At 51.3% G+C, this 23,983-nt stretch overlaps 2 protein-coding genes across 11 annotated transcripts in view; one reads left to right on the forward strand and one right to left on the reverse strand.

The window, feature by feature from the left end:
• PDXDC1 (pyridoxal dependent decarboxylase domain containing 1) overlaps positions 1-8,885 on the forward strand; it is a 51,300-nt gene extending 42,415 nt beyond the window's left edge. For all 3 annotated transcript variants that reach the window (XM_008520507.2, XM_008520508.2, XM_070566712.1), the window contains exons 15-23: positions 237-325; positions 1,297-1,402; positions 2,864-3,035; positions 3,672-3,790; positions 3,986-4,107; positions 5,295-5,387; positions 5,472-5,568; positions 6,508-6,612; positions 7,067-8,885. In XM_008520507.2, coding sequence (XP_008518729.1) covers positions 237-325; positions 1,297-1,402; positions 2,864-3,035; positions 3,672-3,790; positions 3,986-4,107; positions 5,295-5,387; positions 5,472-5,568; positions 6,508-6,612; positions 7,067-7,326 — 1,163 coding nt within the window. In that variant the 3' untranslated portion in view covers positions 7,327-8,885. The remainder of the gene's footprint in view (positions 1-236; positions 326-1,296; positions 1,403-2,863; positions 3,036-3,671; positions 3,791-3,985; positions 4,108-5,294; positions 5,388-5,471; positions 5,569-6,507; positions 6,613-7,066) is intronic.
• On the reverse strand, positions 934-23,227 carry NTAN1 (N-terminal asparagine amidase). Of its 8 annotated transcripts, none has more exons than XM_070566718.1 (10): positions 23,031-23,205; positions 17,115-17,217; positions 16,973-17,038; positions 16,561-16,669; positions 14,470-14,543; positions 13,343-13,396; positions 12,731-12,784; positions 11,607-11,725; positions 10,208-10,321; positions 934-5,297 (listed from the first exon to the last, which is right to left on the reverse strand). In XM_070566718.1, the coding sequence occupies exons 1-10, from the start codon at positions 23,109-23,111 to the stop codon at positions 5,286-5,288; spliced, it is 786 nt and encodes a 261-aa protein (XP_070422819.1). In that variant the 5' UTR covers positions 23,112-23,205; the 3' UTR covers positions 934-5,285. The 8 variants fall into 8 exon arrangements, with proteins under 8 accessions (XP_070422819.1, XP_070422820.1, XP_070422817.1 ...); XM_070566719.1 differs by having other exon boundaries at positions 11,607-11,704; positions 23,031-23,203; XM_070566716.1 differs by lacking the exon at positions 934-5,297 and adding an exon at positions 7,582-9,207 and having other exon boundaries at positions 23,031-23,207.
• Between the last annotated feature and the right edge of the window lie 756 nt (positions 23,228-23,983).

The raw sequence follows: 23,983 nt of genomic DNA on the forward strand, positions 1-23,983 counted from the left end.
CATGTTGAGCATGTGACACAACTTCCTTCGTTTTTAAGGCTGAATAATACTCCATTGTATGTATATTCCACATTTTGTTTATCCATTCATTGTGAGACATACATTTGATTTCTGTAATGTTTGAGACTTTTCTCTCGGATTAATGTTGGGAGCTAAGTGAAATGGGTTGGAGGGGTATGTGTTTTAGTTAGCTGTGTTTCTTGGAGGTGAATCCCCTTTCTGTGTTTTGCTGTCAGATCCAGTGCTTAAAGCTGTCCCAGGGCCCAACATGGCACCTTCAGCAGTCGGCCGGGAGAGACACTCCTGTGATGCACTGAATCGCTGGGTGAGGATGTGGTCCCGTATTCTTTCTGCTGCCTCCCAGATGGGCTAACACATGCTCGTGTCTGGGAAATCAGACCCACAGGAGGGACCTCTTGTGAAGGTGCTGGGCTCCATTCTGGGTTCTTAATCACATCGCCACCTCAAGTACTGTGGGACTTCTGGCAAGTCCTTTCAACGTTGTTCCCTCAGGTGACCATTTCCTTGCTGCTCTGTAAGGCTGTAAAACAAGCAAAACGCAGACTGCAGTGCGGCCCTCTGGAGCGCTGGCAGGTGCTTATAGCAGTGTCAGAAGGCACGTAAGCCAGAGAGGCCTGAACACGTCTCCTCGTCTGGCCATCCAGGTCAAAGGCATTATGCTTCAGCTGCCTTTTAACACTGAAATGGTACCACTGGGATTTTAGTGTAAAGCACGTTTGAAACAGTGTTAAGGATGTTCATCACAGTGGTATCAATCCTAGCAAAATACTGGATATGCCCAACCTGGGGGGTTGGTGAATAAGTACATCCAGTGACATTCAAAACAGCGTATAAACCACGTAGCTGGATGTTTATGGCAGAAGGGAAATGGTCACCATAAATTACATGAAAAATGCAGGTTACTACACAGCATGTAGATATCATGTTTATGACAGCAACAGAAAATACAAACACAACAGAAAGACCCAGGGTGGGTATACCACATGTCAGCAATGGGTGTTTCTCAGCAGTGTATTGGGGTAATTGTTACTTTATTCTTTCCATTTACCTGTATTTCCTAGACTTCTCTAAAATGAACTTGTATTTTTTAGTAATAAAAAATATAAAATGCCCTGTTTTTAGAAAGAAGTTGCCGTAAGTATTCACAGAGAATGTAAAGATGAAAGGAAGCTGGACCCCCAGGAGCCTCTCGGGTCGTGGGGGGGGGGTGGGGGGCGTCTGAGGATGCTTGATCCCCTCCCTGCACAGCGCCCTCACCCTGCCCTTTGCCTGCAGCTGGGAGAGCAGCTGAAGCAGCTGGTGCCCGCCAGCGGCCTCACTGTCATGGACCTGGAGACGGAAGGCTCGTGCGTGCGGTTCAGCCCTCTGACAACGGCGGCAGGTAACGAGCCCCTGCGGTCTGGGGAGCAGCAGCGAGCGCCTGTCAGGGGTCTGGGGGGCGGGGCTTGATGGCGTTCCCTTGCGGTATGCTGTTCCTCTCCTTGGAGACCCTTTTTCTTTTCTTTCAGGCTAAATGTAGGTAGATAGCCTTCCTCCGTAACTTCTCAGAAATAGAGATTTCTCAAGTCACTTGCATTCCTGTGTTTTGACGTCTTGTGACCCTTCCCTTTCCAGTCAGTGGCTCTCAGTCCAGACGGCACGTTAGTCCGCTGTGGAGCCCTGACCACTCCCACGGGCTGGGCCCCAGGCAGAGGTCTGGCTTACCCGGAATGGAGCCTGGGCGTCGGTAGTTTTAAAGCTCCTCTGGCGCTTCAAACAGGTCAGCGAAGGCTGAGAACCGCCACGTTAGATGTTGTAGACAGCAGGACAGCTGAAGCCCCTGGGCCTGCACGCCAGGCAGTCCCTGGTACCCGGCCCTCCCCAGCCTCTGCATGCCCCTGGGACCGAGTGAGTTCCTTGACCTCAGACCTGTTCCCCACTACCTCTTGGTAGCAAGGTGAAGACTAAAGCAAGATCAGGTACATGAAACAGTTTAGAGCACGCTTGGCATATTAAAGCAGGACTGAAAAGTGAGCTGAAAAAAGATAGATTAAAAATCTGTGCTTTTTTCCTGAGATGTTTTCAACATTTTTGGAAAGAGATTTTCTCAAAGACGTGAAAGTAGGGAAATGCGGGCATTCGTCCTGCAAAGAAAAGCCATCACGAAGATGGCCGGTGGCCTCCGGATCTTCTCGGAGTCTCTGCCCCTGCTGTGCAGGGGGCCCCAGCACCAGCGCTTAGTCCCTCAACCTGCGGAAGCAGGCGGAGGACCCCGGGGCGGCACGTATTGAGGCTCGCTGAGACCACTTACAACGTTTGAGTCGCCAGAAGTGAGGGAGCAGTGACGTTGCCAAGACCTTGGAGCCCTGGAGGCCCGAGACCTCTCAGGCTGACCTTCAGAAATGACTGGGCACTGTTGTCGTCGCCCCCCTTCCTGCTCCCCACCACAGATCTGCCGCGGTCCCTTTCTCCCTGTGATGCTGAGGTAGAGAGAGCACTGTGTGGTTGCCTCTCTGCTTGGGGCCTGTGATGCGATGGTGTTTATAGCCTGAATTACTAAGCAGTCTCCGAGAAGACTCTGATGTCTGCATTAGAGTTTCATTGTGTATTAGATCGGAGGGGCTAATTCTGTCTTCTCTGTAAGAAAAAAATTGTGTCTACACCTGAACCAGCCGGCTATGTTAACTTTTAACACCTGATTCTTCCCTGTCTGGGTTGTATGGCTTTGTTGTTGTTTGAACGCTCAGCGCCAGCTAGTTGGATGCCCCTAGCGCCACCAGCCTTGCTGACCGTGGAAGTGGGAGCAGCTGCCCTCTGTTGGCCATCCCTCAGGCGTTCCTCTAACACTCCTGAACGTCTTCAGCTTTAGGAACTCGGGCAGAGGATGTGGACCAGCTCGTAGCCTGCGTACAGAGCAAGCTGCCGGTGCTGACCTGCACGCTGCAGCTGCGAGAGGAGTTCAAGCAGGAGGTGACGGGGATGGCGGGCCTCCTCTACGTCGATGACCCTAACTGGCCTGGAATCGGAGTCGTCAGGTACCGGTTCGGCTTGCCAGCTGATGTTCATTTCTCTCTGCTGTATAAAGACCGTGGACGGGTCATTTTGTGAACCAGCTTAGAAATCTGAGATGAATATGTGTAGTCACGTACCCGGCTCAGGAAAATTCACCTAGATGTTCTGGGCATTCACAAAAGCACAGCAGGCGAGCTGGCCCCCGTTGCCCCCAGTGAGGTAGGAGTCACTGGATGTTCTTTTTCTGTGCCAACTCATAAGTGACGAGGAGCAGGTACATTCGGGTGTATCACTGACAAATACTGTCCACGGTGCGTGGAGAACTGCAGAGCGCTGAGAAAAAGCACGCGGTCTGCAGAGCAGACTGCTCCGTGCGTGCGGTCAGCATGCGCAGACCTCCGGCTGCACCCGTATCCCTGCGGGACGGGGAGACCCCCGCACCGCGCCCCGCTCTCCAAACGCCGTGGGCTGGAGATGTGGGCGCTCCTCGTGCCCTTGTTGCAGTTTTCCATCTCGAGAGCCTCTGAGCAGCTCCCTTGCCCTTTGTCCCATCCGCCTTCTCAGTGACCTCCACTAGCTTACGCTCCACCTGCAGTCCTGCGTCTGACGAGCCGTTTGATCTTCGAGATTGAAATACTGTTGTTTGCTATTGTTTATAGGTACGAACATGCAAGTGATGATAAGAGCAGTTTGAAATTAGATCCAGAAGGGGAAAAAATCCATGCTGGACTCCTGAAAAAGTTAAATGAACTGGAATCTGACCTCACGTTTAAAATGGGTAATTACTACTTTTATGAGTCAGCCGTGAACTCTGGAAGGCCATTTCTCACCAGCTTGGAGGACACGGTGGTTTAGTTCTTCCGAGGGTGGGAGAGCCCCTCCCCAGGCTTCCTGTCTCCTCATTGGAACCACCGTCCTCTCCCCGTAAAGGCGGCTCCTCGGCGTGTGGTGACGCTGTTGTTTCTCCCCGCAGGCCCCGAGTATAAAAGCATGAAGAGCTGCATTTACATCGGCATGGCGAGCGAGGACATAGACGTCTCTGAACTAGTGGAGACCATTGCAGTCACTGCCCGGGAAATTGAGGAAAACTCAAGGGTCTGTGAGACTAATCAGTGTCTCGTTCCTTTTCTGGGTTTTGCCTGGGCAGCTAGCTGGAGTCAGAAGGAAGAAGCTACCCTCAGAAATGTCTGTTCATTCATTCTTACCCAAAAAGTTTTTAAATGCGTCCTGTGAGCTAGGCATTGTGCCGGGCATCAGGAATGCCAAGGGGGTTTGACACGGTCCCCACCCTCAGGGAACTCGCGAGCTAGTCGCAGGAAGAGATACATACAACCAAGTGAGGGCGTAAATGCTGTGGAGTAGAAGTTTGGGGTGGCTGCGCATTCACGAAGACACAGTCACCTCTGCCTGACACGTCAGGGGAGACGTCCCGGCTGGAGTAGGTCCTGAGGCTGAATGCGACAGGCTTCTGATAACAGAACGTTCCACCAGTAATAAATAGACCTGCTTCTCTTGGCCAGGCTCAAGGCTTAACGGACATGCTCCATGGGGACCAGGCTGTAAGGCTTAAAGGACGTGCTCCACGGGGGCCAGGCTGTAAGGTTTAAAGGACGTGCTCCATGGGGGCCAGGCTGTAAGGTTTAAAGGACGTGCTCCACGGGGACCAGGCTGTAAGGTTTAAAGGACGTGCTCCACGGGGGCCAGGCTGTAAGGCTTAAAGGACGTGCTCCACGGGGGCCAGGCTGTAAGGCTTAAAGGACCATCTCCAAACCAGATATCTGAGTCACTAGAAATCATTCAAACAGAGAGATAGATTAAAGCAAGACTAGTGTGAGAGGAGACAGGAACACGTGTCACGTGATTCACTTTGGGTGGGGTAGGGAAGAGAAGGAAGTCTGAAACAAGGCCGACGAGCCAGCTTTCTTCATTCTCGGTGGACTTCTTGAAGTTTCTTCCAAACCCGACTACACTTCCGACTCCATTTCCATGAATGTGGAGCAGTGTGTCCGTTTCCTATTGAAATGACGTTCAGATGGTAGGGACGGTTATTTCTCCTCTCTGTTCCCTGCACATGAGCCTGCCCACCAAGGTATGCCTGCAGAGGCCTCCTGGAGCAGTTGCCCTCTTCCATTTGGTTTTCTCCTTCATCTTTACACTGATGTTTGAAAGTGCAGAATTCCGTCTACTAACCTACTTCAGAAAATGTCCCCAGTGCTGTGCTGCGGTTCCTCGGCCCAGGCAAGCAGCTGAGAGAAGTAACGTCTTTCTTGGTCTTAACACAGCTTCTGGAAAACATGACAGAAGTGGTTCGGAAAGGAATTCAGGAAGCTCAGGTTCAGCTGCAGAAGGCCAATGAGGAGCGGCTTCTGGAAGAGGTGAGCCCCGCACCGGCCGCGCAGCGGCGTCGGGCTGGGAGCCGCCTCGCCGAGATGGTCTCGAGCAACGGTTGTGTTTTGCAGGGGGTGTTGCGGCAGATCCCTGTAGTAGGGTCCGTGCTGAATTGGTTTTCTCCAGTACAAGCTTCACAGAAGGGAAGAAGTTTTAACTTAACAGCAGGTAGGACTACCCAGCTTCCTCCCAGATCCCATTTGCCTTCATAGCTTTGACCAGACACCACGGGAGCCCACCCACGGGCAGCCTGGTACACCTCCCGTGCCTTATCACCAGTACTGTGCCAGCAGCCTGTCGAGAGATGAGACCTGTCTGCCCCGGACTCGCTCGTCCTCCCTCTCCCACCCCAACGGCTGAAATAGCACGAGAGCAGACACCCGCTGCCCACAGCTGCCCACAGCAGACTCCTCTTCCTGAAAGCCGACGTGAACACATGTTCCCTCAGCTGCTCAGTCTCAAGACAGTGCGTCTCGGGCATTTGGGGTCAGCGTCAGTGTTCCTTGCAGTCCTCATTAGTGCTCTGCCCAGCAGAGGGCTGCTTTTGAGAGAGAAAGTGGAAAGACTGCAGTCTGTAGCACTGGGCCATTTTAGTTCAGACTGGGCAACCAGCAAGGATTACCAGATGTTGCGATGTGGGGAAGATGGCACCCCGCTCCCGGACTCCTCCCTTCCTGTTCTCCCAGGGGAATCGTTCCCTGACCCTGGCTCCTCCTTACCCCTTCCCCAGGAAATGACGACCACACTGTCACAGGACAGCAGAGAGAGCCTGACTCTTACCCCGCCAAGCCTCAGCCTTGAGCAGAGCAGCACTTGTACCTTGTTGCTAAAGCACATTTCCCCCTTGGGCCCGGCTCCCCGGCACGCTGGGGCCACACTGCCAGGGGCGTGTTTTCATGTGTACACAGGGCACCTGGGGAGACGGGCAGGGCTGGCACTCGTGAACCTTCTCCAGTGCCTGGTGTGCTTCAGCAGCACTGACGTCTCCACCAGTCCACTTGAGGCTGAATGGCTAGAGCAGCTTATTGGAACACGGCTGAGTGGGGGCGTCTCCCGGGGCCTGTGCCAGGAGCTTCCACACAGCCCTCTCCTTCCTTCTCCCGGCAGGCTCTCTGGAGTCCACGGAACACACATATGTCTACAAAGTGCAAGGGACAGGAGTAACACCGCCTCAGACCCCCTCAGGCACTCGCACCAAACAGAGACTTCCAGGTATGTCACATCTCCTTTGAGTTGGTTGACACTGAAGAGACTGCCGTGTTTCTCTTGGGAAACAGGCCTTTGCATCATGCAGCAGTTTCCCCCTTTGGTGTTACCTGCACTTCTTTGTTATCTTCATTCTTTAACCCCAAGTCCTATTTCTCTTCAGTAAGGCTAGCTGTCACCATCCCTTTACACAGCCGTGTCAGCAGCCTTGGGCTGCAGCCATGGAGAAATAGCTCTGTGGCCCTCCAGCGGGGAAGTTAGGGTGTGGAGGGTGCGCCCCATGTGTGACCGGGCATGTACCCCGCTGAGCTTTACCCAGCCTTGGAGCACGTTAGTGTCCTCTCAGCTCCTTTCTCGCCGCATCACTTCAGTGTCTCAGAGCCAGGGGCTCCAGGGCTTTCTGCTAAACGGCTTGTGTCCTTTACCAAGCTTTGAGTGCTGTTCGCGGGTCTTTCTCTAGGCCAGAAGCCTTTTAAAAGGTCCCTCCGTGGGTCAGATGCCCTGAGTGAGACAAGCTCCGTGAGTCATACCGAAGACTTAGAAAAGATGGAGCACCTGTCTGCTGGGCCCGAGCAGGACGCCCCGGAGGCTAACAGTCCTGAGCGACCCCCAGGGGCTCCCACCCCTCAGGAAGCCGAGCAGGCTGGGGCCCTCCAGAATGGGGCCCAGCGCCCCGAAGACGACCGCCCACAGGTAGAAGAACCCGAGAGCCTAAGATAAAAGTGTTTGCTTTGAGACTGTTCAGAAAGTTGTTTCAGGGAAGATGAAGTTATACTGAAAATGTGAACTGTGCCACATGCTAATACAAGAGGAATTACTGTTATTTGTGCTTTACTGGGATTTTTGCACAAATATGTACCTGAAAGCCAGGCTTTCTCTGAGGGCAATTGACTTGTCTCATTTTATGGGTGTGTAGAACAACCAACAACTATTGTTTCTGTCTACGCCACTGTAGTAATACCATTTTCCCCCAAGTTACCAGAAACACTTTTTATTCACAAAGAACACTTAGAATTTCAGGTGCCTGCCACTTGAAACACTTCCTCTTATCTTTCGAAACATAAGCGTGAGAAGTTCCTAGGTCGCACATGGAGCTTTGGTAAGAAGCTTCTCCAGAACTCCGCGGGCCTCTGCCCTGCCCTGCCCTGCCGAGGGGACACGGCATTCTTGGCCGTGCGTTTAGTTGGCGTTAGTTCGATCAGGTCGCAGTCTGCGGCTGCACTGTGTTTGGCTTGAAGGAGAACGGGCTTCGCTGGGACTGTAAATAAGAGTGTCAGAAGCCCTCTGTGGCCATCCCAGCTGCTGTCCCTGGAGACTAAGTAAGGACTGTGTCCATTCCGGCTGTGGCAGGGTCAGCGAGCAAGTGAGAGCGGCAGTGCCTCTGTCCGTGACCTTCCTCTGCCACAAATCCCTCTCCCTTTATATGCTCTGTAGACGAGTTAAAGACGCGCCTGTAAAGAGTCACTGTCAGGGCTCTTCTTGACCATATATATATATGTATATTTTTAAATACTGGTAAAGCTTTTAAATTGGCACACAAGTACAGACCGTGCTCATTTCTATGTTTAATATCTGAAAACCCGATCGATGCTACTCTTAAGAGCCTCCTATTAAATATGGTGTGGAGCACCTCGTTGAGTTTAAATTCTACACTAAGAATACTTTTGACCTGTTCCACACGGGAGCTCCTGTAGCTTGTTCCACTAGCAGCTCAGCCCTTTGGGTCCAACTCAGAAACAAGAACCAGAAAAGCAACCTTTGTCAGGCTGATCAGGCCAGACTCCTGCTGAAATAACTGGAAGGAAGCTCTTAATTACTGCCTGTTTCTACCTTTCCAGAAGCCCTCATCACTTCACTGACCACAGGGAATGGCCCCGGTGCCTTTTAGTCCAGCAAAGTCAAGCTCCTGGAGACCCTAAGATGGCAGGAATCACGTGGGGTTTGTGGGCCGTAGGACTGAAGCCTTAGTTTATACCACATGAAGCCTATAATGACACTCTGATTTGGTGGGATTTCTGACATCTGGCATTGTCAAAATGCGCTTTTCCTTTTTCTTTTTGGGGGCGGGGTGCAGATGATTAAACACAGTCTTCCCTGTTTATTTGGTGCAATGAAGTATAGCAGATAACATGGGGGAAGGGAGATTATCACCTTTAACAAGATTAATTTTTAACTGTTTTTATATATATTTGGAATTGTTAATTGGTTTTGCTGAAACAGAATTTCACCCTTGAGATACTATTTGAATGTTGGTTTCAATAAAGGTCCTTGAAATTGTTGCCAGTGAGTTCAGTTCCTAAATCTTACCGTTAATCAGGCATGGTGACTTCCTCGTGGATAGCAACTTCAGAAAGATTCAGTTTTCTAAAAATGTACCTTGCACAGTAACACAATTTGGGCATTTATGATGGCCTCACTACACCCGACAGAACAGCTTCATCAGAGGCTTTGTGTGACTCTCGGAGATTAAATTGTCTCATGGAGACGATCTGTTGTAGAGAGAACGGTACTGCAGAACCTGCGCTCACAGCCCGCTCTTCTTTCTGAAGCTGTCGTCTCATCCATCCAGAAGGACAGGTATCCGTTCTGGACTGGATGCTTCTAAAATATTTTGGGGCCAAAAAAGAAACCTCTGTGAGCTATATAAATTCTCACTGAATTTTACTGCATTTTAAGTGTTGTTTTTTAAACACTCAATTACAGTTTTTCCTTTATTCACTAATTTAGCAGAATTAGAAATATTTACCTAAGTCTGAAATAGCTGCTTATAGAATAGTGAGACAGGCATCTTCTCCTCTGCCCTTCATGACTAACCAAAAAGCAAAAGCTGGGTGTCAACTTTTTAGTAAAGCAAAAAGTAAACCTAAACAAATGACTTTGCCAAAATAAGATTTTATTTTGAAAGACACTGAGTGAGGGAGACCTAAGACTCAGCGGCTGTAGATTTCAAATTCATGTTCTTTCCAACCCCACCAGTGGTCTCTGTCCTGCCAAAAGGTTGCTTTCTTTGGTCATTCCTATTTTTAGCTTCCTGGAGAGATCTTCTCCCATAAGCCATCTTCATTTTTTTTGTAGAGTAGGGCCTTATTTCCAGGAAACAGTGTGTTGGTTGGAGATGGGTATTTTTTTAAAAACATCAAGGTAGATCTAATATGTTCAACAAAGTGGGGGGGCTCGGCCAGAGGTGAAGTGGAAAGGTTCTGGAAAAACAAGATTGGGGGCATGAGAGAAAAGTGACCTCACTCTGTTCCCTACTTTGATAAAGATATCAAACAAAGTCCCTTTGTGTTCCTTAAACATTAATCAGGATGTTCTCAGCTCGCCAAATCAATATATGTAAATTGTCAAGTTACATAAGCAACCAGCTACTCGGGAAATGCGGGAACGCAGTGGGTTGCTTCCTGCTTCGCCTACACAAATGTCTGTCCAGACACTGCTCGTCCTCAAGTGATGAAGAAGTTGGATGGGTCTGCCCATGGCATCCTAAAACAGCTGCTACCCACTGAAGGAAAAGCAGCTGTCACCTAGGCTGGACCCTTTCCTTACAGATGAGGAAACCAGGTTCCAGAGATTTAAGGCTGACCCCGCCTCTAATTCTCACCTCTAGTATCTGCTTATCATCCTGCTGCAGCCAGAAATCCACGTGTGGGAAAGGCATCCAGGAATACGGTCCTATACGAAGTTGCTCTGTCTTTGCATCGTAAATGCTAATCATCTGAAAGAACATTGCAGGGACGGGATTTAAGGAACGTTATCAGCCTGTTAGGCCCTGCCGTTCACGCAGGCTTCAGCGCAGTCTAGTACTTGCGGCCTTTATCTGGATGATAAGCGTCTTCAAAATTTTGTCTCATGATAACAAAAACTACTGACTGAATCCTTCCAGTGTGTCTGTGTGCACTTTGTGGGTGACAGACATGATTTTGTTTAGTCCCGACAACAGTCCTGCGGGAAGATGGCATTTCTCCCATTTTGGTTGAAAACCCAAGGCTCAGAGAGGTGGGGCACCTTGCCCACGGTCACATTTCCAGTAAGCCTCAGAGCTGGGCCTCAAACCCAGGAGTGTCAAGTGAGGTCCCTGTCCCTCACTGCTACATGAAGCTCGGCCTCCTCATCTACACCCCAAGCAGCAGTCACCTTGCAGCTTCAAAGTACACAGTGCCTGTTGCCCCATGAAAAGGAAGGAAAAGCCAATTGTAAAAACACTAACATGCCAAATGATCAAGTCTCTGAATGCCCAAATTTGCCAGTGGTAGTTTTCAGCTTAACCTGCAGTGTTCAATATTAGTTACTGAGACTGAAATATTAGCTAAATCAAGGCTATTAGGCTACTTGAGAAATTGCCAAAGGAATCCTAAAAATGTTACAGGGTTGGCAAAACTCGCCACTGAATCCAAACATCATTTTCCAATGAAAATGCCAGCATTTCATAAGTGAGATTTTTTTTGTGGTGCCCTGAATGTGATTTCTGTTTTTTCAGATTTTAAGCATTCTTAAAGGATTCTTTCACCCGTTCCTAAATGGCATGTAAGTCTTAGGTTTTTATTTTTTTCTAACTTTTAAAATTAAGACGTTACTTAATTAAAAAGCGCCCTCAGGCAGTCAGACTTTTAAACCGACTGGATCATTCTCTTGGGCTAACCCGTTCGTTCCAGCGGAGTGCTCCTCAGTGACCGGCCCAAAGGACCCAGTCTTCCCCATTCCTGGCTCTCCTTTCTTTATTGGAACTTTATAAGTTCTCACAAAGGAAAAGGGGTTCATTCTCTTTGGATCTGGATGCTGGGGGCTCACGTTACTTCCCTACAGCTTCAAGACAGAGCACTGGGTCTTGAGCTTGTACCCCATAAACATGCCTCATTCTTGCATGCAAGGATGTGGTGGTCCCTGATGATTTACAGCTTTCAGGAAGCTGACATAAACTTCTCATTTCTAGAACTTGAGGCTTTGGGATCTGGGGCCCTGGTTTTTCCTTAAGCACGTTACACAGATGATTTCAAGCTCACCGGCCCTCCTGTTAAAGCCCGTGCGGCCCGCAGCTCCTGCTCCGGGCCTCGATCCTGGAAGGAGGCCCTGTAAATCTCTGCGGTCTTGATGTTGACAGCTGTGCGGGACGACAGGATCACTTTGAGTTGACAAAAGATAAAAACGGCAAGTTTGCACAGTCTTGCATTTCCACTACCCCATGTAATAGCATCTGGCTAAGTCCCCCTCAACGAGAGAAAAGAGTGGAAATGGAACAAAATTACTCATAAGGATCTGTAGCTTCTCCCTCCGGGAAGGGAAAGTACAGCCTTTGAGCCAAGCATCTCACAGACACCAGCTGAGGCCTGAGCTGGACGAGGTGTGGCTGTTCCAGCCCCAGTGCCACCCCCACTCGGGGAGTACACCATCTCTGCAGGCAGGCACGTGCCAAAGCCTCTGGGCAGCCCTGTGACCACACACGTCTGCAAATGGCTGGGGCCAGACGGGTGGCCTGTGACTGTGGCCAACTCTGGTGTTTCTGTTTTTTTACTGTTTCACACGTATACAAAGTTATAGAGACTAAAATAATGAACAGCTGTGTGCCCACCACCCAGCTAAGTAAGTAGATCACAGATGCAGTGGAAGCCCTCTGCAAAGAGCCAGCTTCATCATCTGTATCCTCAGGAGTCTGAGGGGCTGTCACAGGACGGAGGAGGGTTCTGGGTTTTCTCTAGCCTGATAGTTTTACACTTTCCTTTGTAAGATCTGTGTTCTAACCAAAACCTTACTTGGTTCCTTACATGTAAGAAGATTGAAATGCCCCGCTCCAGCCCCCAGAGCACGGGCTGGAGAAAAGCACAGCCGGCCGCCTCGGCGGGGTGGAGCGGAGCGCCACTGGGGCGGGGAAGCTCCCGTGGCTCTGCCTATGCTTTATATTTACGACCTTGTTTTCTTGTGCCGGTCTTAGGATGTGGACACTTCCTCTGTTTTGTAGATAATGGTTAGCAGGGTCCCCCAGGGAATACCCAGAGGAGCCAGGACTGGAACCTAAGGTTGTGACATCCTGACAGCAGCCGGCTCACTAGTTCCCTGAGCTGGCCTCCAACAGCAGCCTGCCTGGGCAGCATGTGGCCGCCTCCAACCCTCAAATAAACGCACTACTTACCAATGCCATAAATTATTGGGAAGTGGTTTTCATTTTCTTCCCGGTCATTTAATTCTGACAAATAAAAAAAAAAAACTTAAGATCTAACTTTAAAGAAATGCTAAACAATTGCTTTCCTTTTCTATAACGGAGGCCAAGCAGGAGGCCCCACTGCAAACGGGCACCAATAATCAGAAAACGAAAGGGACTGTTTTCCTCTTTCCCTGCCAAGTCCCAGAGCAGTCAGGTTCACACCGAACAAACTGCCACCTGGAGGGTCAGGGCCTCCCGCCATCTACACACTCGCCAATCTGCCATAGGAGATGTCAATGCCATTTGGGTCTGGTCCCTTCTCCTTCCCAGAGTACAGAGGGGGCTTCTGGAAATCTCAGGGAAGGGAAGATGAGTTGCACTGACAGAGGGTCAGGATCTCAACTGACGCTGAGCAGGCTCTGGACGTGGGGAAGGAGGGGAGGGCCATCCCAGCAGAGGGGAAAAGCCGGAACAGAAGTCAGCAAAGTGCCACCAAACTGTCTGCTATGACTGAGGTCCTGTGCGAGGTCCTGCTCTAGGGGGGAGGGCGAAATGGCCTTGAAATCAACACCTTTGTTTTGGGGAAGATGCAGCACTTACCTGTCACACACAATGTCACTAAGTGAATATCATCTTCTTGTCTGTCAAATTCACCTACAATTAGAATTGTAAAACTGATGTCAAAACTCCTTTAATTAGCAGAACATATGCTGACAAGTCAAGAGGGGACGCAGGGACAGAAGCCAGCTTCTCTGTCCCACTGCCCTTTCAGCTACAACCTGGCCCGTCTATCAGAGGCCACATCCGCATGAACGGACACCACGGAGCCTTGCTGGCCAAGACAGACAGGTTCCCAGCCTCAAGCCCCAAGGAAACTGTGACCAAGGCTTTCCATTCTTCTCTCCATCCTGGCGGGGGGTGGGGGACAAACTGACTCACAAGATTTTTACTCTTTTCCTAGGTAACTTTTTTCCTGATTATCAGAGTCATAAAAGTCAGAGCTCATACCATGTAGACAATTTTATATCTTGATTTTCTGTACATATGTATTTTCCCATGTGATTCACACCTCCTCTTAAGTATTATTTTTTAATGGCAGCATAACTATTCCTTCACTAAGGGACATTAGGTTATTTCCTATTGTAAATAATGTCCTCCCGCCCATCTTTGGGCATAAACCTCTGTGCACATTTCAGATTATTTTCTTAGAATAGATTCCAAGAAGTGCTATTACTGGGTCAAAGGGTATGAACCTTTTCAAAGACTTAAACCATGATGCCAAATTGTTTTCCCAACAGGTTGCACAAAGTATATTCCAGTACTGTGTGAAGAGGCCTACCTCACTGCCTTAGGGTCAATTAACACAGAATAATGTTTAAAAAAAAACCAAACAACTTGATAATTTAATCTGGAAAAAATGTTATCAGTGTTTTAATTTTCTGCAGATTAAAATAGACATTTCCGCCTGGAGGGTGGTTCTGCTCTTACACAATACAGTGTTGACGGTTTTGAAAGGTGTCAACTGTTCTTTTAAAAAAATCTTGTCCCCATCTCACGAGCCCCTAAACGTCCAGCTCTGTGCTCTGCAGTGTCTACGTGGGATTCCAAGCTGAGTGAGTCATGCAGTTCCAAGCAGGTGTGCCCTCAGGTTTGACTCTAATTGGGATTTTACCCAAACAAAACTAGTACAGATTTTTATCAAATTTAGGGGGAAAAAGTGGACTTACTAAGAAGTTGATGAGTAAGTTTTTGTGACAGCTGCCTGTCGTCGCTGAAGCCTCCCACAAGGTGCACTTCCAGCCTGGCAAAGAGACGGGACAGCGGTGAGAGCCAGCACAGCGCGGCACCGCGCGCACTGGTTTTCCTTAGAATCTTGGTCCTCAGCATCCTGAACTCCGCTCTGTGCAGTGCCTCAGGCCTTGCACGTGCCCGGCCCAGACAGAAGACAGTGTGGGGCACCCTGGAGGACATGGGGTGCTGCCGAGGCTGGGCAAGCTTCTGGGGTCCAGGTCCCCAGAAGCAGACGGTGAGAAAGGCTGCTCTGGAGGAACACGACTTCCATCGCACTGTTTACCCGCCCAAAGCAGGCTGCTGCCACACCCTCTCCAATGTACGCCTCAGGGGAAGTGGGCAGAGGACTGGGAGGCTGGCACTGTGACAGGCCTGTCCCGTGGAGGGCCTGAAGTGGACCGCCCAGGGGCTGTCCCCTCCCATGTCCACCCGCCTTGGCAAGAGAGCAATTAGCATCTTGGGGATGCTACAGCGGGGAACCAGGCCTGTTTCTAGAGCACAAGCTCATCCGCTACACCAGTCTTTCCCAAATCGTGTTCCCCCGAACATGGGCCACACGAGACACAAAGTGTGTTCTTGGAGTCAAACCAGTCGGGCTGTCTTGCCCATGCAGCCCGTCCCCAGGAGCGTCACAGCGCATGCTGGCACAGCAAGGCTCTGAGGGGTCCTGCAGGAGACAGAACCACGCTAACTCTATTCAACGCTGTTCCCCACGTTCATGTGTCTACCAACCCCTGGTCCACAGCGGGGACAGCCGGGATGAGTGCCTGGGGAAGTGCAGCCCCATCTCACACCGCCTTCTCCTGATGGACAAAAACCTTCCTGAGGAGTGAACCAGAATCTTCCGTGTAACCAGCACAGGGTGGGGCATCAAGTTGCCTCATAAGAAACAGCAGATAGCAAGAGCAGCCGTGACTTTGCTCGCCAGTGGGCTGCAGGTTTGTCTTCTGAGTCGCGGGTTTGGCAACCCTTCCAGTGACCAAGTTAGTTCTGTTCTTGAAGACTCTCTCAACCGCGTTCTGAGACTCGCTGGGCCGGTGGCAGGTCCAGCTACGTAATCGGGGCCCAGTGCACGAGGATGCTGTTCTGCGGCTGCACAGGCCGCAAGCCCGTGAGGCTGGCCCCACCTGCACCACAGACCCAGGCAGAAGCAGATTTAAATTCAAAAACTGATCTGTGCTTCTTTTAACCCCTGGGATTCCAAGAATGTGCGCATGACTGGCCTAGATCATTCGCTGGCTGCCTTAGACTTCAAATAAAATGAGAGCAATGCCTGCCACGTCTCCTCAGTGAGGGGACAGGGGAGGGGACAGGTGCGTGGGTCAGACCTGGGGAGCTGGCCTCCCTGTGACTAGCTGCGTGCTCTGGGTCAGCTGGAGCTCGGTGGCAGCGTCTGTGAGATGGAGGTGCTCACACTTCCTGTAACCGGGGCAGGGGCACAGGCTGAGGACGTCACACGCAGGCTCGGGGACAGAACCCGCAGGAACCCCTGCCACGCTGCAGCCCGCTGCCCAGCCAGCCCCAGGCCTCGTCCCCACCCTGTGCCTCCGCAGCCCTTCCCGCCATCGTCCTCCCGCTCTGCTTCCTCGGTGTCCCCTTGCTGTGGCACGGGAAGGCCGTGGGGCAGGTCCTGGGCCCCTACGACAAGTTCTTGCTCACAGGAAGCATTCCCCAAATGTGGGCAGGAATGAATGAACGAGAGAGCGAGTGAAGAGATGCCACATCCGGGGTTTCACAAGCTACATATGATCCGTGAGCATCGAAGGACGTTACGGAAAACAGACCCCAGGTTCACAGGCGAACCTCCCCCTCCCAGCCCAGCGCTGTGCCCTGCCTGGACCTGTCGGCTACTTGCTCGCTCCACACCACTGCCGAGGGGCCGACGCTGGGCCCAGGGCCGACGCAGGGGACGAGACGGCCACCGCGGCGGGGGTAGTCCATGCAGCTGTAACCCCCCACACACAGCTCCTCCCTCTACACGGCGGTGGAACGTTCCCAACATCTCAAAAGAGAGCAGCGGCGCTCACCTTCCACACTGAGCGTGGTCGGAAAAGGATTTGATGGAGTTCATGATCAAGGGCACCTCGGCTTTGGTGTCGGTTCCGTCACAGTGTGTCAGGCAGGTGGCCCCATTACCTGAAGAACAAGGGTGAAACGACTCAGGTTATTCCTGATGAGAGCTCAGGAAGCAGGCCAAGCCGCCTCCTGTCCATGCGGACTTCCTCTTCTCCGAACGTCCTGTAAGAGGGAAAAACAGCCAAGCCTGCGCTGCCCAGCCAACCCATTCTGACCAGGGCGACAGGGAGGTACCATGCAGACTAGAGAGAAGGAGCGGACTCAGGTTCCGAACAGGACACCAGGCAGCTCGAATCGAGGAACGAATGGTCCCAAATGTTGGCTCAGTTTAAGTAATGGTTTCCTTCATCTCTCTCGTCATACCTGTGTGCCTCAGGACCACAATGTGACAAGTGGTGGCATCATCAGAACCCAGAATGGAGATGGAGCCTGTTTAAAAAAGAAATAAAATAAAATATCCAATAGCCTTTGGGGATAATGCCCAATTCACTCCTTCCTAACCTACCATCCTCTGGGGAGGTCACTGCAAGCTCTCTTTGCTGAACATACAGAAGGCCCTGGGGTCCCACTTGCTGAACAGACTGACCTCTCAGAAGTCTGGCTCTTTCCTGTTCAATTAAAAAAAAAATAAAATAGTGATGGAAATTAGTGAGGATCGAGTAACTAGAGAGGTGGAGAGAGCCAAAGTGGGAAACACACACCCGGAGGCCTGAGGTGTGTGCGTTACTGACAGAAATGCTAAAACAAAAAGGCAGCAGTAATGGGCAAGGGGGGACAGTGCAAAGAAAGCAATGACGTTCTGGGGTTTTTTTTAACCTATAGAAGATTTTAGTACCTATGAAGTAAGATGCAAAAATCCTTTTTCACGGTTCTTTACGAAAGAGTATGCGACTCTTCACAATTGTACAATTGTCAAGAGACTCATTATATGCACTAGCAGAGCATGGGGCTCAGCAACCACATCCCTTCTTTACTTCCTTGAAAGAGGAAGAGGGGTTAAGACTTTCCCCATTCCCGAATCTAGTAATCCTGCTTCTGGAAATCTGTACTGAGGAAATGACCCCAAATGCCTTCATGCCTGCGTTACTAACAATGGCAAACAGCTGGGGGCAACGACAGCAAAGGTAAGTAAATTACGCAGAACCAGCTCACAGCTACCAACATGAAAACATGAAAACCGAGACATGAAAACCCTGGGAAAATAGTTTTGAAATGGCAACTGGAAAACCAGATACAACAGTATAAAAAAAAAATCTTTAAAGCTATAAATACGCTGTCAATGCAATAATGCTAAAATATTGCTACACGGAAGAAAAAAGTCTGGAAGGACATTCGCCAATATAAGCACGGCTGTGTTAGGACAGGGGGACAAGGCGATTTGACTGTGGCCGTTGTCATTTCTCCGTTCTCCAAATGTTCTATGATATCATGTTATTAAAGAAAAAAACCAAAAAGGCTCCCTCATAAATCAGCAAATTTATGAAAAGAATAAGTCAATATTAGATGTCAAAATTTTTTCTAATTGAATATTTGTATAAATTCTTATGCAGTAAGCCTGGGGGGAGGAGGGACCTCAGCTGGTTCAATTCTTTAAGGAAAATGGAATTAAACTTTTTTTTTTTTTCAAAAATGTCAAATTGATACAACACTAAAATGTGACAATTTCCCTCTTACTGGCAACAACTAAACTTCTCAGCAAACAAATCCTTATCCAAATGTGTAAATACAGAGCATCTATGTATCATCTGGACTGGAGAATATTTTCATAGTCTTCCACAGGCTTCTGACCATTGCTCACGACAGCTCCTAACCTAGGTAAGTGCCTGCTTATTTAATGAAATACAAGAGATGGAGAAAAACAGAATGACCAGCTTGACGAGTTACAGTGTTTCCTTTTAATAAACTTCCAGTAATTGGATGCAAGGCAGCAATAGAATGAAACCAGCCTGTCAGTTTAAGAAATGAACTACAGGAGCCGGCTCCGCGGCCTAGTGGTTAAGTTCAGCATTCTCTGCTTCGGTGGCCCAGGTTCAGTTCCCAGGCGTGGACCTACACCACTTGTCAGCAGCCACACTGTGGCGGCGACCCACATACAAAATAGAGGAAGATTGGCAACAGATGTTAGCTCATGGCCAATCTTCCTCAGCAAAAAATAAAAAGTAAACGAACTAAAGATCAAGTGAACTGCTGTGTCAAATTCCAAGGGCAGGGCAGCTGTGCTTGCCGGAGAGGTCACTGAGAAATAGACGTGGCTGGCCGCTCCAAAACTCAGAACCCCTCGTATCCACGAGCTCAGCGAGCACCAGCTCAATGAGTGCTTTTCATTTTCACACAACTTCCCACCTCCCCTTAATTCAAAACAAGATAAGGGAGAACTCAGCATTTCCTCTCTGTTATTCCTCTAATACTTACCTCTTGCTTTGTTCTTTTTTGGGCGGGGGGAGGGAGTAAAGGCAAATTTTTACCGCTCATTTTCACAAGTGGGTCACCACCCCACAGCAAAGCTGTTTGTGAGAAATGAACTATCACTTTCACACCCAAGACCAAAAATCATGTCTTTTTTCCGACACACCTCCCACTACTTCCCAAAGAAACAGAAGCATAAATTATCAGAGGAGAGTATGCCACAAAGCTAAAACAGCTTGTGGCTTTGGTCTTCCACTTTAAGAAATGAAGACAGTTCGGCCAAACGTCTCTGCGGGGGAACACGTCGTCCTGCTTTATAAACTCACATCCCTTCTGAAAGAAAACAGCCCCACTTTTCTCAAGTTTTAATCCGCTCAGCACACTCAGATTCACTATAAAGATCTTTCCCCTCAGCCCTCTCTGCTACCCCTCCTCCTCGGTTCCCAATTCCTATTTAATGGCACCGTCCTCTTAACCAGGGGTCAACAAACTTGCTTCTGAAAAGGGCCAGACAGTAAATATTTGGGGCTCTGCAGGCCGTGTGGTCTCAGCTCTGGTGGCGTCGCAGGAAAGCTACGCAGACAACACGTAAACAAATGCATGCGGCTGGGTCCCCAAAAAACTTTATTTGCGGGCCACACAGAAATTTGAATTTCACATAACTTCACGTGTCACAAAATATTATTTTGATTTTTTTCCAACCACTTAAAAATGTAAAAACCGTTCTTGGCTCACAGGCTAGCCACAAACCTGGCCTGGGGCTGTGGTTCATGGATTGCTGGGTTAGCCAGTCATTTAGCTGTCCCCTCGGGGATGCCCCCGACCCCTGCTGCCTGATTCTGTCAATTCTTCCTTCCAAACAGGAGAGCTAGCACAGAAGCGCCTTGTGCCCTGCAAGCCCAGTGGTGTGGAGGAAATCGTTATTAATAGGCACAGCTCTCAAAAGCCAGCCCGCCTCCCCGGTCCCACTCGCGCTGCCTCACTTCAGTCCTTCACTATTTGACACCTAATTCCCACAATACAATTTACGAGAAGATAGAGAGCACATCGATGCCGGGTGGGAGGCCGCTGCCTTTCCCTGAGCGACCCTGGGCGGGCTGCTGACCCTCCGTGGAGTCCACTCTGCAGCCCGTGGGAGGAGTGACAAAGCGGCTTTGCGGTGGGGGCTGTCTCCGTCCCCCACCGTCCTCCCCGAGGGCTGCCAGCATCACTGCGTCCCAACGGTGACTCTGTTACATCACGTTTCTGCTCAAAAGACCCTTCGGAGTCCAGCAATTTCCCTGGTAGGAATAACGACGGGGGTTTATAAAGACGTAGCTCCACGAATGATCATAATGGCCAGAGATTATAAATATCCTGCCTGCTTAAAAGCGGGGACGAAGTTACGGGGCTTTCATACTGTGGAACTCTACGGAACCGTTTCACGCGATGTCGCAGGACTGGTCACTGCGCGTCCAGTGACTGGTGAAGAGCAAAGACTCTAGACGGCAGCATCCAAAGGAACATTGTGCAGTGATGGCAATGGTCTGTACCTGCGCCCTCCTGCAGGAGCCGCTGGCCACACGTGGTGGCCGAAATGAGCACTTGAAATGCGGCCAATGCGCCCGAGGAACTGATCTTTAACTTTTATTTAATTGTAATTATTTTAAATGTAAATAGCCACACGTGGCTAGTGGCTACCGTTTGTGAGCGGTGCAGGTCCAGAGGCAACGGCAGACTGCCAGGGTTCCAACCCACGCTTCCCCACCGACAGGATGCAGGACCTTGGGCAACTTAACCTCTCTGTGCCTCACCGTGCTCATCTGTAAAATGGGAACAGCAACAGCCCCTGCTTCATAGGACTGTGATGCTCGGCAAGTCCCACCGCATTACTATGATCACTATTGTTGTTATTCTATGCTGGGCAAGCTATGCACAGGCTGATAACTGCCAGTACTCGATACTCACAACACACCGCTACGTGAAGAAGACACACCATAAAAGAGAATATACAGGATGCTATCGTTTCCAAAAGTGTATCATAGACAAAGAAAAACCCCTGTAAGGATATTTACCAAAATATGAAGGGCAGTTGTGGCCACAGATTCTTTTTTCTTCTTTTTGATATTTATATTTTCGATTTTCTTACAAAGGGGACACACTACTTGTTATAGAAAAATAATTAAACCTTTCACTTCTCCCCGAGTGCTTTGTGGTTGACAGATCCATCTAAACCCCTCCGATCTGATCTGACTTCCCTCCTCGCCCTCTCTGTGCCAGGGAAACTGGCCGGTCCACTGGCCCTCGGGGCCCTCCCCCTCCTGCCCATCACAGCCCCTCTAGCTTGCCCAGCGCCCTCTTCCCCTTTTCGAATCTCTCTCCCGCCTCCATCCTTCTGCCCTTGGACCCCTGCAGACCAAAGTGACCCCCCACATTCCGGTGACGCAATTGGTCCCCACTACACGCCCTTCTAGGCCACATCTCCCTAATCGGGCCATCCCCACTCTCCCCACACTCCGCGTGCTTGCCAGGGACACGATCTTTCTAACTTTCTATCACAGAAATTTTCACAGGCATAAAAACGGAGCGTCCCCTAAATCCTTCAGGCAGCTGAAATTTTCTTTCCCTTGCTGAGTCCTCCTCCTGACTTCCCTAGTTAATGGGGCGACAGTGACACAGGACATCCAAGGAAAGTCCTTCGCAGGATGCCTGGGGGCCGCTCAGCGCCCAGCACGAGCAACGTTACTACTGTTTCCTTGCAACGCAAAGTTGAGAAGCACGTGGAGCTGTCCCTTTTCCCTGTCGCTACGTCCTCCTCAGCCTTCAGTCATCCTGCTCAGTCCTTTGCGTCACAAATATTGACAGAGCGCAGATGCACTGCCAGGGACTGCCCCTGGCTCTGAAGACACGGGGCAAAGACACACAGCGCGGCGGGCTGCCTTCAGGAGGCATGCATCCCGGGACAGGTGAAGGGGGAATAAACCAAGCAAGGCAAGATAATTACAGACTGTGCAGCCGTGACAGAGGAGATCCCAGTACACCGTCCCTGAGCCCACGGACCCGGGCCAGTCCTTCTGCTTCATCTCTGAGCGCAAAGGGGCGTTTTCTCCTCGTGGCACTTTACAGTTTATGGAAAGGGAGCCACTCTGGGATGAAAAGCCACCCTCCCTCCCCAGACTGTAAAGGCCCTGACTGCAGAGACAGAGGCCAACAGGTACCCAGCTCCCACTCGGGGCTCCGTGCGCATCCCTTAGATGAATGACTGATCCCCCTTGACCGGATCTGGGGCAAGTGGGAGGTTTGGTCCCCACTTTTTTTTTTTTACAGTAAGAACTCTTTTCCAAACAGTCTGGGCACACGCAGGGACCAGGGGTTCGGAGATCTATTTGGGGACAGAAGCAGGAAAAGAAAACAAAACCCTGCCATCAGGGCGTGGTCCTCGACCCGGCCCAGCTGGGGAAAAGCAGGGCCCTTGCTTCCGGCTAAAAATAACCCGGGGCCCCAAGCGCCAGGCTGGGGGGGAGACGAGGGACCCGCCAGCATAGCCCTGCCCAACCCTGCCCGAAGCCCACCCTGGACAGCCTCCTGCTTCCTGGGGACGCAAGGACGATGCGGCGTTCACCACGGGGTGGGGATCCCCGCGAGTGCGAGCGAGCAGGGGCGGCCGCCCGGATTTGCCCAAACGGGCCAAGTCCACCTTGGGGGCCGGGACTACCCTGTCTGGGAAGAGGGGGTCCCGGGGTGTCCTCCGGCCGCGGTGCTGTGCGACCTTGGGCAAGTCGCCTAGCCTCTCTGGGCCCCCGTCCCCTCCTCTGCTAGAGAGGGGCCTCGGCAGATGCCCTCTAAGGTCCAAAGAAGGTAAAGCTCCACGGACGCCTCAAGCGAAGGCACAAGTCGGCGGCCGGGGTTCCGGATGCGCCAAGTTTCAAGGCTGTCCCCGGGGAGAGCGGGGGCAGGCGGCGGGGTGAGGAGGGCTCGGGCCCGCCCGGCAGGTCCCCTCGCGCCCGCCTCGAAGCCCCGCCCGGGCCCTGCTCACCTCCAGAGGCGGGTGGGCGCGGACGAGGTCCCCGGCGGACTGCGGCAGCCGCACTCGCCGCCCCTCGACCAGCAGCGGCATCGCGGAGGCGGCCGCCCCGGCAGGCCCAGGGAGGCGGTGGCCTCGCCAGCCCCGGGCCGCCCGCCCGCCCGCCGCTCCCGCCCTCGGGCCGCCCCGCCCCGCCGCGGGCGCCGCCGGGAATTAGAGTCCGACGGAGGCGGGGCAGCCCAGACAGGCTGAGGAAATCTAGGGCGGGGCCGCAAGGCCCCATGGGAAATGTAGTCCAAGTGCGAGGGCGTGGCCCGCCGCCAGCCTCCCCGCGAGGGCCGCTGGGAAATGTAGTCCCGAAAGCGTGGGGATGAAGGGAGGGAGGGAGGGCAGCTGCGCCGACCGGGAAAGCCTAGGTGCTCAGCGCCTAGCTCAGTCCGCAGATCCGCCGACCTGGCAGGAGCGCGGGCTCTGGGGTCTGACCGCCTCGGTTCAGAACATGGCTCTACCTTCCCAGTTTTGGAACCTGCTGTGCCGCTCCATAGGTCTGTATCCGATGAATAATAAACGTAAACCGTCTTAAACTGGGAAAATAGAGCCCAAACTTTGCTAGCCCCGCACATTTAGAAATCAATAGCACTTGGTACTGGGCTTCCAGCAGGCACTCAGAGACGGGATGAAAACCCCGGCAGTGAAGATCAGTAAGACAGTCCCGTCCCCACTGAGGACAGGTACCCGGTGCGAGGCTTCCCACCTCGGGGCTCCCTATCCTGCACCTTGGAAATATACTCAAATAGATCCGACTCCGAGATATATTAGCAAAAAGTAATTCCACAAAAGACATAGTACTGAGATGGGGGAGTCGCCTCACAGAGCAAAACTATTAGAACGCCATCCTCTGAAGTCCACCTCCTCTCACGCTTTTCGACGTCCCGGGGGCATTCCAGGACGCAGCAGGGGTTACG

This window comes from Equus przewalskii, chromosome 12 (genome assembly GCF_037783145.1).
Source record: "Equus przewalskii isolate Varuska chromosome 12, EquPr2, whole genome shotgun sequence".
Lineage (NCBI taxonomy): Eukaryota > Metazoa > Chordata > Mammalia > Perissodactyla > Equidae > Equus > Equus przewalskii.